This window comes from Bolinopsis microptera, chromosome 3, assembly GCF_026151205.1.
Source record: "Bolinopsis microptera isolate Bmic1 chromosome 3, MBARI_Bmic_1.0, whole genome shotgun sequence".
Taxonomy (NCBI): Eukaryota; Metazoa; Ctenophora; class Tentaculata; order Lobata; family Bolinopsidae; genus Bolinopsis; species Bolinopsis microptera.
The window spans coordinates 17,286,162-17,300,502 of NC_087074.1; the positions used below are offsets into that span (position 1 = coordinate 17,286,162).

The window sequence follows — 14,341 nt, forward strand, 5'->3', positions numbered from 1 at the left end:
CAAATAAACAATGCGCGGCGTGCGCGCGTTCCAACGCAACACGATTGCGCGAAAACCGGTGTATTTTGAACAGGAATTATGACTTAAAACTAGCAATACAAAATACCGCGACTAACACCGCTTGAGGAATAGGAATTAAAACAGCTTTGTAAAGACTACGGTAGGAAAACTCATAAAAGATACAAAATACTACAAAGCTTACTAATAACACATAATAAAATACCACTGAAGAACAACGCCCATTTCCCAATAAATATTTCATTAAAACCCAGCATAAAATTGAGTTGTGTCATTACTAGACCAATTAAGACTGGGGCTTTTAGCAAAAAAAAACGTGTAAGTTAACTGAACTATGATATTACACATATCTAGAGTTGAAAAGCACCTACTTAAATCAGCAAATTCTTATCAAACCCACGTTAACAGTTAAAACTAGTTATCACCACTGTAAGTTAAGCTGATCAGGGTAATGTTAGAGTAACACACGCTTAGTGTTATCATTTTACAGGATTTAACACACATCAACAAGTGAGTACAGTCCAGATCTCCATTGTTCACATGAACATGGGGCCGGGGGGGGGGCCGGGGGTATAATAATTGGCGCGTTTAGTATGTGTTAATAGGTAGAGGTATAATGGACCACACTTACATATTATTGTATTGTGTTTACATTCCGGAACAAACAGTACAGTGATATAAAGTTTTAGTCTGTGATACGAATAAGTCAAGTATCATAGGGCTTGAATGTTTAAATAATATATCATTAAACAATATACTAGTTACTTCAAGAATGGTTACAAGCTTACTGAACTACATGTAAATGTGCAAACAATCAATTACAAAACGCAAACTTTATCATTAGGAAAGAATTTAATATCAAATAAAATACCAAAACACATTCATAGGGTATACAGGTTACCTGACTAAACTTCAAAAAACCATCACTTTTCAAACTCCTGCTAAAAATTTTCAGGTTCATAACGTGAATATATCAAACCTATTAGAAACTCTATTAGAGATCCTCATAGTTCGATTATGTGAATAGAGAAACGATGAATTAAATTGTAGGATAATGTTTTCCATATCTATATATATAGAACTTCTGTTAACTTATTGAACAACCGTCAATATATAATATGATCTGATCAACAAAACTCGATCATTATAATGTCACCACTAAAGTAGGATTATAAATATCTTTTATCAATATTCCATAACTTGACAATATAATAAGTCACTGCAATAAACTATTTACAAGATTAGTTTGCTCAAATTTTACATTTTGTATATTATTAGTGTGATATTATCAGACATAATTTCAACCTACACATTACTCCAAGAAAATTGAGCAAACTCATTAGAATCAAACTATCTGTTCTATAAATATAACAACTACAACTCGACTCATAAGTGATAAGTCAGTATTAAACTAAACTTTATAGTTTTACTTGTCCACGAATGATCTTTTCATATAGAATATTGTCTAAACGAACATAATTTCCTATTGAAGGATCGCAGAAATAGAGCGGCGAACTGATCTTCGAAGGGTCGAAGCCTTCCCGAGAAAGTATTGTTTTTATGTGTTTAAACGTTCCAGTAGTTTCTATTATCTCCTGCAATGTGAACTATTTAGACATGTAAGCAAAGTGTGAATAATTTTTATAAGTGGATTAACTACAGGATAATTTCCAAGTAGAGGACTAATGTTAACATTTTTTATGTTTAATATCATCAGTGTTACACAATACCAAACAATAAAATAATCACGCAATAAATAGCATAGTTCAGTTACCTGTATTCTGATGAAGAGAGGTCGAGCATAGGCTGGCAGTCTCACACATATGTGATCATAAAGCGCCTCCAAGTCCAGAGCGCTGGAACTGCGGCACACCAGCGCTACCATTCCAGCGCGCCCGTCGTGTCCGGGGATCTGGACCCCATACGCGTTCACCTCTTCTACCTGCAATGGAGTAAGTTGCACGTGTGTGATGATGGAGAGTCTAGTCTCATATTGTTCCTAATGTAAATATTCGGAGAAACTCAGCTAATCAAAAATATCACTTGATCTAACACTCGGGATATCCTAAAAAGCTAAAAAGGATAATAAAACGTTTTAAAAATGCATTAAGAAATATTAACATAAGAATACAAACCTGTTGGAAGGATGAGATAGCTTGAGCTACCTCAGTAGTTGCCACATTCTCTCCCTTCCACCTAAACGTATCTCCGATCCTATCAATAAAGTACATGTTCCTGTATTGGTCCTCTTTAAACAGATCCCCTGTATTAAACCAACTATCTCCCCCACTAAACACATTCCGTAATATCTTCTTGTTAGTTATGGACTTGTCTCCCACGTAACCATCAAACGGGTACCGGGCTGACATTTTACCTATCAATAATCCAACTTCGTCAGCTGCTGCTTCTTGGCAGTATCCGTTAGCATCAGTGTACACTTGGTCTGTTTCTATATTGTATCTGATAATCCTCGCGCAGTGCAGGAAGGGAAGAACACAGGGAGCGAAGCCTACTGAGTGTCGTACATTGTGCCGGTTAACGAAGATAACATTTCCCTCGGTCGAAGCGTAGAATTCTCCGATTTGTGGAATGTTGAATTTCTCCCTGAAGATATCCCAGACATCAGGCCGGAGACCGTTACCAAATGCAAGACGGAGCTTATGTTGCTGCTGAAAAGGAGAAGTTGGAGTGTTACAGAGATATCTACACAACTCTCCTACATACTGGAACACAGTGACGTTCTCTTCCGCCACATCCTGCCAGAATCTGGTGGTAGAGAACTTTTTCCTCAGAATTACAGCACACCCAGTTGTTATCATGATACCGAACCCAACAGTGGAGGCAGCACTGTGGTACATGGGTAGGGTGATGTAGAGCCGGTCTTCTTTTGTGAAGCGGAACAGAGCAGCGTACCCGTACGCTACCCACATTGACTTCTTATGCTTCATGATAGCAGCCTTGGGGAGACCCGTCGTTCCACTGGTGAATATGTAATAAAGTGGGCTGAGGTATGTTACATTCTTCCTGAAGATAGCGGGAGGAGCACACGCGGACCTAGTTTCGGGTTTTATTGAGTTAGAGTCATCGCCACCAATGGTGAAGGAGGAAATTAGGAGCTCACACAGTTCAGACTGGATTGGCTGCAGAAACTCTGCCAGCTCATGGTTTACAATGACTGCTCTTGCTTTGCATGTTTTAATTCCGTGTAGCAAGCTAACACCTCTGATGTTGTTGTTAAGAAACGCACATTCAACCCCAACCTTAGCAAAACCCATCCACAGAGCAAAGAAATCCGGACAGTTTGGTAGGAAAAGAGCGATGACATCTCCCTTGATAAACCCAGAATCAAGTGCCCAGTGAGAAAATTGGTTGATCCTCGATTCAACTTGTCCGAATGTTAATGTTTTACCCTCGAACACGATACAAGGTCGATCTTTGTGCTTGGCAGAAGTTATCTCCCACTGGTCCACGAGGGTGAAGTTTCCTTTTATCAACTGGATCAGGTCCACACCAACCCTCACTTTGTAGTTTATAAAACCAATCCGGGCATCTCGGAAAAATGTGGGGTATTTCCAAAGAAAGATGGAGAACAAAACCACAGACCCCACTGCCAACCACAATACCATGCTTCTTCCAAGATTTAGTTCATGATCTGAAAATAGTTTAAATAGTTTACATTTATGATGTCATGATATGGTTATCGTTGCTATCTGTGAAAAAATGTACGATAGAATATCTGAAATCGAGAAATACCTTAAAAATCGAATTTCATTGAATTAGTCTTTTTTTGGAATTATATTACATAATGTTATACATTTCAAGATGGAATTATCATGTTTTGAAAAGCAAAGAAAACAATTTAGATCAGTAATAAATAATATATCATCATTATATTTGATAATCAGAATAAATTCAGAATATAATGTAAAATTTTTAGTTTTCAAAACTAAGTCTTAAAATAATTTATTAAGTTTACAGGATATAATGACTTCGTTATCCGTACAAAATAGACAATCATATTCAATTCCTGGGAACCGAAAAACGTTGCAAAATATTATGCGTTCAAACATTCCTAGTTTACATTACATATTCTTAGGTACATATTACAAAAGATCACACGCAACATTCGTAACATCGTAAACCATAATTTTAAAACAACAGAGATAAAATTTAACAAAAACCAAGAAAATTGCAATAGAATTGGGGAGAATTAAAAATAAGTCATATAATATATTAAAAACAAAGTAAGTTGATACAATGATGGTGCTTACTGTTATATAAGATTTAGATAAATCGAGCTTCAAACATGAATTCATGAAAGTTGTCGTAAAGACACGACAATTAAACGGGGCGTTGAACAATCCATCCTTTTCACCCATGTTTCATAAAATTAGAATCGCTTGTTGCTTGAGACACTTTTCTTTTCTACAGCTTTGCTAAATTGAAAACTGTCCAAAATAAGGTTCTTTGTCAAGCAGCAGTTTCATTTTGTAATCCTTGAAGATATCTTGATGGGGCTGTCAGGTGTAGCACTTCGAATCTAGGTGATCTACTCGTCACAATCTATGAGTACAGAGTAAAGGACTCAGGCTTCGTTAGCTGTAATTATGTAGGTTTCACTAGCTTGATCTGGATGGGTCGACTTCTGAGTGACAATTTTAAGGTATCATAAACATGAAAGATTCACTATATAAAAATTCCCTCGACCACACCCTTCAAATATTGCAGATACGATGTTCTAAATTGACGTTCCCTCCTGTCCGAATCACTTGAGACTCGCTTCTTCACACTCCGACAAGCGTTCGTAGCAAACGCTGGGTCCCATATTATGGATGATGTCGATCTGTGTTCTTTACAGGGAATGAGTAGCTGCGTGATGATTGCAATAGGATATCCTTAAAGAGTGGTCCTTCACCCACCCCCACAGGAAGAAGTCACACGGTGTAAGGTCAGGACTTCTAGCCGGCCAGTGTGTTCCAAGATGTTGTCCGATGGTTCTGTGGGCGAACTTGTTAGCGAGGAAATTCTGAACTGGTCGAACGATGTGAGGTCGAGCTCCATCCTGCATGAACCACCAGTCCGTGGTGAGGTAGGGGTTGTTGAAGGAGAACTGCGACAGATCAGGATACTTGTTCTCCAGCAGATCCATATAGCGAACTCCGTTGACTGTCACTCTACTTCCGTTTTCTTCGTAAAAGTAAGGTCCTAGGATTCCACGAGAACTGATGGCGCACCAGATCGTGACCTTTTCAGGAAAAGCCGTTCTCTCCACCACTTCATCCGGTCTAGTAGAGCCCCAGTGAATTGCATTCTGGGAGTTGAAATCTATCCTCGATTGGAAATCACGGTCCAAAAGTTTGTGTTTCTTTGTGATTCGGTAGGCTCGGTTAGAAACGTCTTGCTTTAGGATTCGCTGAAGGGTTGTTCTGCTGATGTCTAAGGCAGGAGCTCGTTTCCGGGTGCCAATCTTAGGTGTGTCCATCACGTCACCAACAACCATCGTGATGTTTTCTACAGTCCTCACAGTTCGTCTTCTGCCGACTCTTCGCCGATCGTGTGCAGAAAACGTAAACTTGATCTTGTGATGAATGTCAAAGCAGCTTTTCCGGCAAGGGGGTGGTCGGTTGAATTTCATCTGAAATTGTCGTTTAATCTGAGGGTAGAACTCCCCATTTTCTTTCTTCAGGTAGACGAACAATCGTTGTTCTGCAGTAAAGGGAGGATAGTGAACCATTTTCGATGATTCAATGGATTGTTCATTCCTTTTTATTGATTGTAAGGAACCTGTGACTAGCAGGGCTAACAAGCCCTGAAATGGTGACACCACCATAAATTCGTGTGATAGCGTTTTAGGTGCTGTCAGCTGTATAGGCCGGCCCATAAGCAGGCTGCAACCAATCAAGCGGTGCATGTGAGCCAAACAGGCCATTAACCAAGTGACGAGATCACTGACTGAGTGCTCGGATCACGTATCCGATGAGTTTTGAAATGGTCATAACTTAGCCATATTTTAACCAATGAACTTGAAACTTTGGGAAAAGTTTTCAATTATCAAGCCAAATGTGTGCAAAAAATTTTGAGTTCTTAGCTTAAAGCGTTCTCATTTTATGAAGACAATAGTGAAAAAGAGGGAGTGTCACGCCACGCCCACTGTAATTGGGCGTGGCTTACGAAACTTTCAGGAAATCTAAGTTTGACCCATATCTATAATCTCTGACATTTTGGTGCAATTTGGAGACGAATTACGTGAGTTATTAAGAGGTTGCGTGTGGGTAGTCACTTATGGGCCACCCTGTAATATAAAATAATCAAATAATCTGGCACTCCTATTAAAACTCTCATGCGCTGTTTCCGAAACAATTAGTTTAGGCCAAAATTGAACTAAAACTGATTTAGCATAAATCAACTTCCAAAGATGAAAAATTCATTAATTTAGTAACAGTAAAAACTTAAGAAATAAACGTCTTAACTAAATAAAACCATCCTGTGCTACCTCCTAGTAGTATAAACATTATCCGAATCTGACAGTTCCCGTTGCTTGGGCCACTTTTTCTTTTTCTCAGCTCGCTCACTCTCGGACATGTCCTGGCTAGAATAACTGGTACTTTGTCGAGCAGCAGGTTTCTTTTTGTAGATCCTTGAAGATCCAGCTCTTTGATGTGGCTGCTTGGTTTCAGGCACTGTCGATCTAGCGTAATCCTTGTACTCGTCAAAGTCTATGAGGGAAGGTGACATTAGCTCACAAGCGAACTCCTCAAAGGTCACGTCTCGTTTGTAGTTCTGCAATTTGTCCAGATTTCTAGCTCTATCCCTGTAGAATGTGGGTCGGTTCTGGGTGACAGTTATGGCTCTCTTAGCGTTGATGATGGTTTTCCGGACTAGTTCAGGTAAAATGTCCCTGTCGACCAGGGCCCCGTCAAATAGCGGCCCGATACCATGTTCTATCTTGGACTTCTCCTCCTTGTCACGGAAATTAACAATGACTTGAACTCGGCACTTCTTCAAATCCTTCATAGGGTAGATAACGATAACGTAATTCAGGTAGGACGATTTGAAAGTGTCTATGTTAACATCTCGGTTATGTTCGGACCAGATAACCCCAATGTAATCGTTCCCGATGTACTTAAACCGGTAAAGAGCAGCTTCTTGGTTGCCCGGTTCCAGTCTAGTTCCAATGTGAAACACAACCTCTACTGTAGCAGTGGCGTAGTGCACTGTTGTGCTCTTCATCACGTCTGTACCGATAGTTGGCACGTAGCCATGCAGATCGCTCCAGTTTACCTCCCATCCTAAACCTTGAACGAATTCTTCAAATTCCTTAGATCCCACGTTGTGACTGAGAGCATCCTTGCGTTTCTCGTCCCCCAGAGCGATGTAGATGAGACCGAACTTGTGTATTTCTCGATTGACAACGTTGTCCAGTTCATTTATAGCTCCCAGCACATCTTTCTCCTTCTCGATAATCTTTGATTGGTTGAGGAGTTCTACTTGTCTACCGTACTCCTCAAAACGCTTGTTCCAGGAGAGCAATCCTAGTGCACTTGCGAGACTGCGACATTGTTGAAAGGGGGATCCTGTCTCAAAGAAGATGGACCGGCTGGCCGAGACATCGCTCCCTATTGTCAGATTATCAGGTGTGTCAGATGTCATGGAATTCTCATTCTCCTCGTTAATCTTCTGATTACGGAGCATGCTGCCCACTTTGTTAAACAAATCCTCCTGTCTGTTTGGTTTCTTCAGTTCACGGTAGAAGGGCAGTTCAGGTGATGTTGCTTTTATGTAATCTATCGTCTGATAAAGTCTGTCCCTCCCATTATCAGGGCAAGATGGAGCACCAGAGTCTGTTCTGCAGAGGGTTCGGGAGGGAGTCAGAGTGGGACAGTCTTCTAAATCAACTTGATCAGAAGTGCCATCAACCAGCTCTGAGGGGGGAAGGGGAGAGTCTGGAGTCTCTTTAAGAGCAAACAACTTTTTACTCAACCAAGAAAACCTTCCGGCAATGTTTCTGAAAATAACCCTGCTGTAGCCAGGCTGAGATTCAAACGGTAGGTCGAGGAAAAGTTCAACCTTGTGGGGCAAACTACCAAACTCCACCAACGAAATAACGCTGCTTTTGTCCATCATAAGAATTTGCAGATCCTGCTTCTGGCTGAGGTGGGTGGTCTCCCCATTATTATCCTCTCGGTTGTACTCGTAGACCATGCTAGAAGAGTAGTCAGGTCCACCACATAGAGGAAACTGGTGATAACGCTGACATAAGATGAGCAGAGCAGCAGCTGCACAACACTTGATGTTCTTGTGGATATGGGGTTCTTGAGAACCTGGGAGGACAGGGTAGGACATGTCGATAGTTTCCAGGTTCACGTCCCCTTCCCTCATGTCTGTTATCTTGTAGTCTCTCAGTCTATCTAGGTGTGTTGAACAGTATGCTCCCACCTGATCACTGAATGTTTTCTCCAGTGCCACCAGTTGGAGTACTTTGAAAACAGTTTTAAGAAGTGAGGTGTACTCAGCATAGAGTACATTCCTAGGTCTGCTCAGATCGTCTGGTGAGGCATTGGTGTTGTGGATGTTTTCTGGCATGCACAACACCCAGTCAAGTAGTGCCATAATAGTTGTTGTGATAACTGCCTCCTGATAAGATTTCAAAACATTATCCTTGGCAGGAGGAGGCTTGGGAGTAGAATTAAAACTAGAGCTCTGGGAACTAGAGATAGGGTCAAACAGAGGGGTGGAACCTGGGGTAGTGGGACTACCACAATCATACTCATCATCAGTCAGGGTCTGAGCATCCATGTATTGGTGCAGAGAGGACAGTAGTGTTTCTATAATTTGTTTAGGAAGAGTGGGGTCGACCTGGAGGAGTTTGTTAAAGTCATCAGCAACGTCTCTGACAACGGAGAGTGCGGATAAAGCAACCTTACTGTTGGTAGACCGCACCTGTAACATCACGATATTGATGAGATCTGTGAGGTTCCTGACATCAGCATACTTGGTGTTGGATCTTGAGGACGATATCTCGCTGGGTGATGATATCTCTATTTTGTTGATAATCTGAGTGGGAGACTCGCGACCTGCTTCCACTCTCAAATCTGTTCTCTTTGAGAGCAAGGTAACTATCACGTACCCCAACATCTGGATAGCTTGGCTCCTGTTGAACTGATCAGTCTCAGATTTAGCAACTTCCTTCATTGTGATAACTATCTGCTGTTTGAGTGATTCATCAGCCCACGGGTACGTATAGAGGGAGCCAAGTAGAACGATTGCATCTGCTTTAGGACCACTAGCTAGGGTCGGGTCCAGGACACTGATGGCTCCCTCGGACAAACACTTCATAAGATCGTGCAGCTGACACCCGTTCAGGTTGATGGAGAAGAGGTGTTTTGTTCCTTTCACCACTTCAAACAGCAGGTCTTGCTTCGTTTTCTGGTAGCACCTGTTGTTACCCATGTAGCTTATCTTCTCTACCGGTCTAACTCCCTCTTTCTTAAGGCAGTTCAACAATACATTGTAGAACAGATGAAGCATTGGTACAGGAGGTTTTATCGGATTTAACCTGACCAGGCACTTGCAAAGCATCCTCATGGCCGACTTCTTCCCGGGTAGGAACTCTTCTGACGGGTTCATGAGGAAAGCTTCAAAGAACCAGGGAAGAATATGGTAGATGTAGGTGAATACAGGGTGGTCAGGCACGTTGTCTCGATAGTTGCTGCCTGTGTGCTTCCTGTCTTGCTTTCCCTTGTTGTCATCTAGCCACAGTAACATGTCCAGAATATCACTCAGACTCTCAAACATCCTCTTATGAAGGATGGCGCTCTTCGAGAACTTGTTTGGGTTTCCCTTCAATGTAAGGAATCGTCTCCAGAGGATTATGGGGTGCTCTCCGTTGTTAGGTCGCAACTCATCATCATCGTTATTGTGGTCATCCCATTGCTGGTTGTTCCCGTTTCTTATGGAGACAGATTGTATGAAGATCTTGTTCAGACCGTGATAGTGATACTCGATTGAATGGCAGGGATGAATCCTCTCTCCACTTTTTGTTTTACTTTTCTGAATCGTCGATTTTTCACTTCTAAAAGGACGTTGAAGTTTTGGAAGTTTTGCCAGGGCAGCGTTGAATTTAGCATTTAGATGCGACTTTTCCTCGATATGGCTCTGTAGTTTACCTTTTGCTTTCGGAGTTTTTTCGTCTTTTTCACAGTGAGGTTTCCACTCTACACCGTACACCTGAACAAATATCTCTTGAGTGAGTGTTTTCATGACTTCGTGCCAAAACTCGTTTGCCTTTGGAGCAGTTTCGTCTTTCTCCTCAAGTTTGGATAGAAGGTTTCTAAGATGTTTCCACGTGTTGATCGGCAGAACAACCTTCCTGCCCACAAACCTTACAACGTGCAGCAGGTTTAGAAGCTGCTTCTCGTACGTTTGTATGGGGAAGTTGTTGTCGAAGTTATGCTCGATACCCTTGATCATGCAGAGAATAATCCTAAAGCAGGTGTTAGCATCTGCCTGCTCTATCTGCTGAACAATCAGACTGTAATATCCCATGGTAGTTTGAGCAACTAACTCGATCATTTTCTTTGTCTGCCCTGAGAAGTTCGAGTAGGAATAAGGATATCTGAGAAGGGGAGCAACGTTCAGAGTCGCTGACTTCAGAAAGCTCCTAATTACTTTAGAGTTTTTCTGCCTCCGTCTCTTGCTGTTCCTAGGATTATCAGAGAGGAACTCGGGACAATGCTGGCTCTCCGTCTTGTTCCCCAGCACATTGCAGTCTTTAATGTTGTAGATCAGTTCGCTGTACAATGTTATCATCTTGATGAAGCTAAACTCCTGGTGTTCCTCTAGCGACATGAGATCTGCAAAGTTACTCTCCGTTCTTCTCTGCAAAATGAGAGGTCCATGTTCGAAAGCGTCGTTCATAAGTTTAACGTTGTCTCTGTCCGTGAAGAGCACTCTATCCACTATCCGACACACTTCAATCTGTTCTTTATAATTCTCCGCCTCTGTATACGTGTCACCCATTTTAGAAACAAACATACAATTGGTCTTTTCGTGCGGTAAAATTGATTTCCCGTGCTTCACAAACCACTTCATGATCTTATCACTCAGCAGGAAGATGCTCTCCAACTGATCGTTTGGCAATTCATTCATTGGTTTGTTGAAGTGGTCTCCCACCTCTTTCTCAATGATCAGCGGGCAGTCAGTTCCCCTGTGGTTAGATTCACAGCGTGGACAAAGCGGACAGTTCCTGGTGCTGTGTCCGGAACTTCTACATTTGGTGCACCGCTCCTCTACCTCCTCGTAATCGTGATAGCTAAGGGGCTTGATAGCAAAGATATTATCGTCTGTGGGCAATGACTGAGGTAAGGGTGAGTCGGGAGTGCCTGTGTCCGGGTCGGATCTGTAGGAGGAGGTAGAGGAGTGGACCCGTTCTAGTCTGTGTTCACGAGGTGGGAGAGCTGGTGGCAGTGACGCTGACTGACTGTGTTCACTCCGGTGTTCGGGAATGTTCTCGTAGAGTCTCACGTGACCACTTGAGGATAACGTTGAAGAGCGTTTACACTCTGACGTTGTCCGGTGTTTCGAGCTTCTTTCTTTACGTTTTTCGTAACCTCGAAGTATCTCTTCGAGGTAGTTTTTCTTGCAGAGGTTAAAAACTGTTCTAAACCCTTTGATGCGGCGTTCTTGCAGCTCCACTTCAGTGACATTGGGCCAGTGTATGTGTGTTATGTTGCAAGTGAGACTGTCCAGTAGGAACTCGAACCGTGGGACGACTGTTTCTCTGTCAGGACTGTCTTGTTCGGGATGCTTTATTTCCGGTAAGATGTGGTTGAAAACATCAACCGCTATTGAGTTGTGCTTGTGTTTCAAATCCATGAGACCCAAAATCCAAAGTACCGTTAGCCTTATACCTTTTTGTTTAAGTGTCGCTGTATTATTTGGAGCGAGATTGACGGTTGATGATAATATCTCTTTGAGCATCCCAGCGATCCCATGGTAATGCCACAAATCATTGATTTTGTCCGGTAGGTATTGTAAAACTCTTTCTAAAGTCGGTATAATAACATCCAATAAATCAGCTTCCTCAGCCCCACTTTTCTTGTGTTTCTTCATTTGTACATGGTCAAGATAGTGCCAGAAAGCTTCGTAGATCAAGAATATGATCTCACCACAATTATCCCTCAAGAAGGAGGTACCTTCATACGGGTCCTTACTGCGACCATCTTTAGCATGTAGATAAGCCTGTAACCGCTCCTTTGGACTCTTGCTAGTGTCCGCAAACTTGCTGATGCAGCCCCCATCTTTGGGCTTCTTCAGTTTCATTATTCAGGTGATCATTTCTACTCAGATATAATTAGTTATCAAACAATATTTAAACTCGTTATATTATAATTGAGAGTTAAAATGGATCAAAGAATTATAGAATAGACATAATATGTTACCATGGGGAGGTGACATGAATTTTCTTCCAAACATTGAGCCAGGAAAACTAAGTAATATGGCCTTGAAGAGGATGCAAGATATTCCTAACAGCCACATTTAAACGCCTTCTATAAGCTATAATTTTTATAGCGAAAATTTAGGCCGCCTCCCCATAGCCGTGATTTCCTTTATCTTTAGACCTACAATCATTCAGTTACAAAACAGTAATACTAAAACTAAAATTGGTTACGAAATCAATTATAATTCATTAAAAAACAGCACGGCAATCATCATGATCTATCAGATAGTGCTATCTGCTTTATTCATTATTAATTGTTGAATATAGCACTTAAAAAAAACATGATAATCTTACAGTCAAACACAAAGTAACAAATTATTTAGATATGTTTTTTGAGACATCGATTAAATCGTTGATTTTTGATCAATGAAACTAAGCTCTACTCTTTGCATGTAATATTTGGGCTTGGCAAATTGCATAAGATTTTCTGGATAATCTAACTGTAACAAACAAACAAACTATCAAAAGGTTGAAAGCGGCAATTTTCTAATTTCAAGGCGATAAATAATAGATGGAATTACATTTTGAGAAGAAACAGCTAGGGTCAGAAAAACAAAATACCGGAAATGTTTCACTAGGCCGGAAAACATTCAGCTATCCTAAATCATCTGCCGTTAAATTCGGAAAAACTTCAAAGTCATGATTTAATCCAGAGAGTTACGTAGTGCTCCATTACATAATATAAATATGTACAATATAATGTACATTGTACACATCATGTTGATTTGGAAACAGAATTCTAGTTGCGGGATAATGGGGTTGGTGAACAAGTGGTGAACGTATTGTTGGGTAACTTAATGAAAACAATTGACATAACAATTAACAACAGACAAATTAAGAAGCTTGCAAGGAATGTGAAATTTGTGTAGGGACCTAAAATGACAATTTGACCAATTATCCGGTTCAGCAGTTCGAGTTACGTTACACATTGTGTTACACATTGTGTTACACATTGTGTTACACATTGTGTTACACATTGTGTTACACATTGTGTTACACATTGTGTTACGTGTCAAACCTAATGTTATGCTCAGTTTTGTGACATCATTATACAACCAGCACCAATCACCCTGTCAATAGTATTTAATACACTGATGAACGCTATGTACCCAGCTTGTTACGACATAATATGTGTAAGTATAAAACTGTATATTTCAACAGGTAATTTAAACTATTTCTAGGGTACAAAAGAAGTACGTAATTTCATAATTACTCTACCATGCCCCTTGTTATATGTTAGCTATTCTAGGTCCCCTACCTTCTGTCAGGGATGACCATAAAAATAGGATCCGGTTGGAAGTTTCTAATCCTCTAACTGCGCTAATAATTACATTGCATTAATTAATTAATTACACGTTATGCAAGTGCAAACACTTGCAACAGTTCTACAATGTTCACATGCTACGTAGTGATTTACAACAAGTTAATGTATTACTTCTGAGTTCTGTTAATGACCACATATCATAGACTTATAACAATGCTGATCGCTCTTTTTGTGAATTTAGTGTAAAGAGTCGCAGATGTAGAAGGAGCAGATTTTAAGCCGGTATTCTTTAATACCATCGACATCACTTAAACGATCTTGAATTCAAAGCTATAAAAGATTGGTCTGTGATCACAGCTATAGCTATCTAACTTAATTAATCGTATAAAGTCTGATGTGCTCATAATAAGCACCAATAGCAAGTAAATGACATCATTATTACCATTCTCCAAAAACACTTCCCAGAGTCAAATTACCACCATTAAATTTACCAGCATTCATAAATTATCACTAGTTCAATCATCACTGTTCAGGTAGCAAACGAAATAACAAAACATCCT

At 40.7% G+C, this 14,341-nt stretch overlaps 3 protein-coding genes across 3 annotated transcripts in view; 1 reads left to right on the forward strand and 2 right to left on the reverse strand.

Moving 5' to 3' along the window:
• LOC134812705 (POU domain, class 2, transcription factor 2-like) overlaps positions 1-14,341 on the forward strand; it is a 1,142,226-nt gene that overhangs the window by 1,059,378 nt on the left and 68,507 nt on the right. The gene's annotated exons all lie outside the window — the stretch shown is intronic.
• Positions 150-3,684, reverse strand: LOC134812384 (long-chain fatty acid transport protein 2-like). The gene is made up of 3 exons (XM_063819780.1): positions 2,154-3,684; positions 1,793-1,960; positions 150-1,613 (listed from the first exon to the last, which is right to left on the reverse strand). The coding sequence occupies exons 1-3, from the start codon at positions 3,642-3,644 to the stop codon at positions 1,437-1,439; spliced, it is 1,836 nt and encodes a 611-aa protein (XP_063675850.1). The 5' UTR covers positions 3,645-3,684; the 3' UTR covers positions 150-1,436.
• On the reverse strand, positions 6,415-12,415 carry LOC134813630 (ral GTPase-activating protein subunit alpha-1-like). Its single transcript, XM_063821508.1, has one exon. It carries the CDS (start codon positions 12,337-12,339, stop codon positions 6,508-6,510), a length of 5,832 nt encoding a protein of 1,943 aa, XP_063677578.1. The 5' UTR covers positions 12,340-12,415; the 3' UTR covers positions 6,415-6,507.

What these genes read in the sequence shown, in the direction of transcription:
- LOC134812384 (XM_063819780.1), bottom strand. Translation starts at nt 3,644, where the DNA reads ATGGTATTGTGGTTGGCAGTGGGGTCTGTGGTTTTGTTCTCCATCTTT. An exon ending in CTATCTCATCCTTCCAACAG is followed by an intron (nt 1,961 to 2,153) that starts GTTTGTATTCTT and finishes ACTCCATTGCAG; the next exon opens with GTAGAAGAGGTGAACGCGTA. An exon ending in CTCTCTTCATCAGAATACAG is followed by an intron (nt 1,614 to 1,792) that starts GTAACTGAACTA and finishes TTCACATTGCAG; the next exon opens with GAGATAATAGAAACTACTGG.
- LOC134813630 (XM_063821508.1), bottom strand. Translation starts at nt 12,339, where the DNA reads ATGAAACTGAAGAAGCCCAAAGATGGGGGCTGCATCAGCAAGTTTGCG.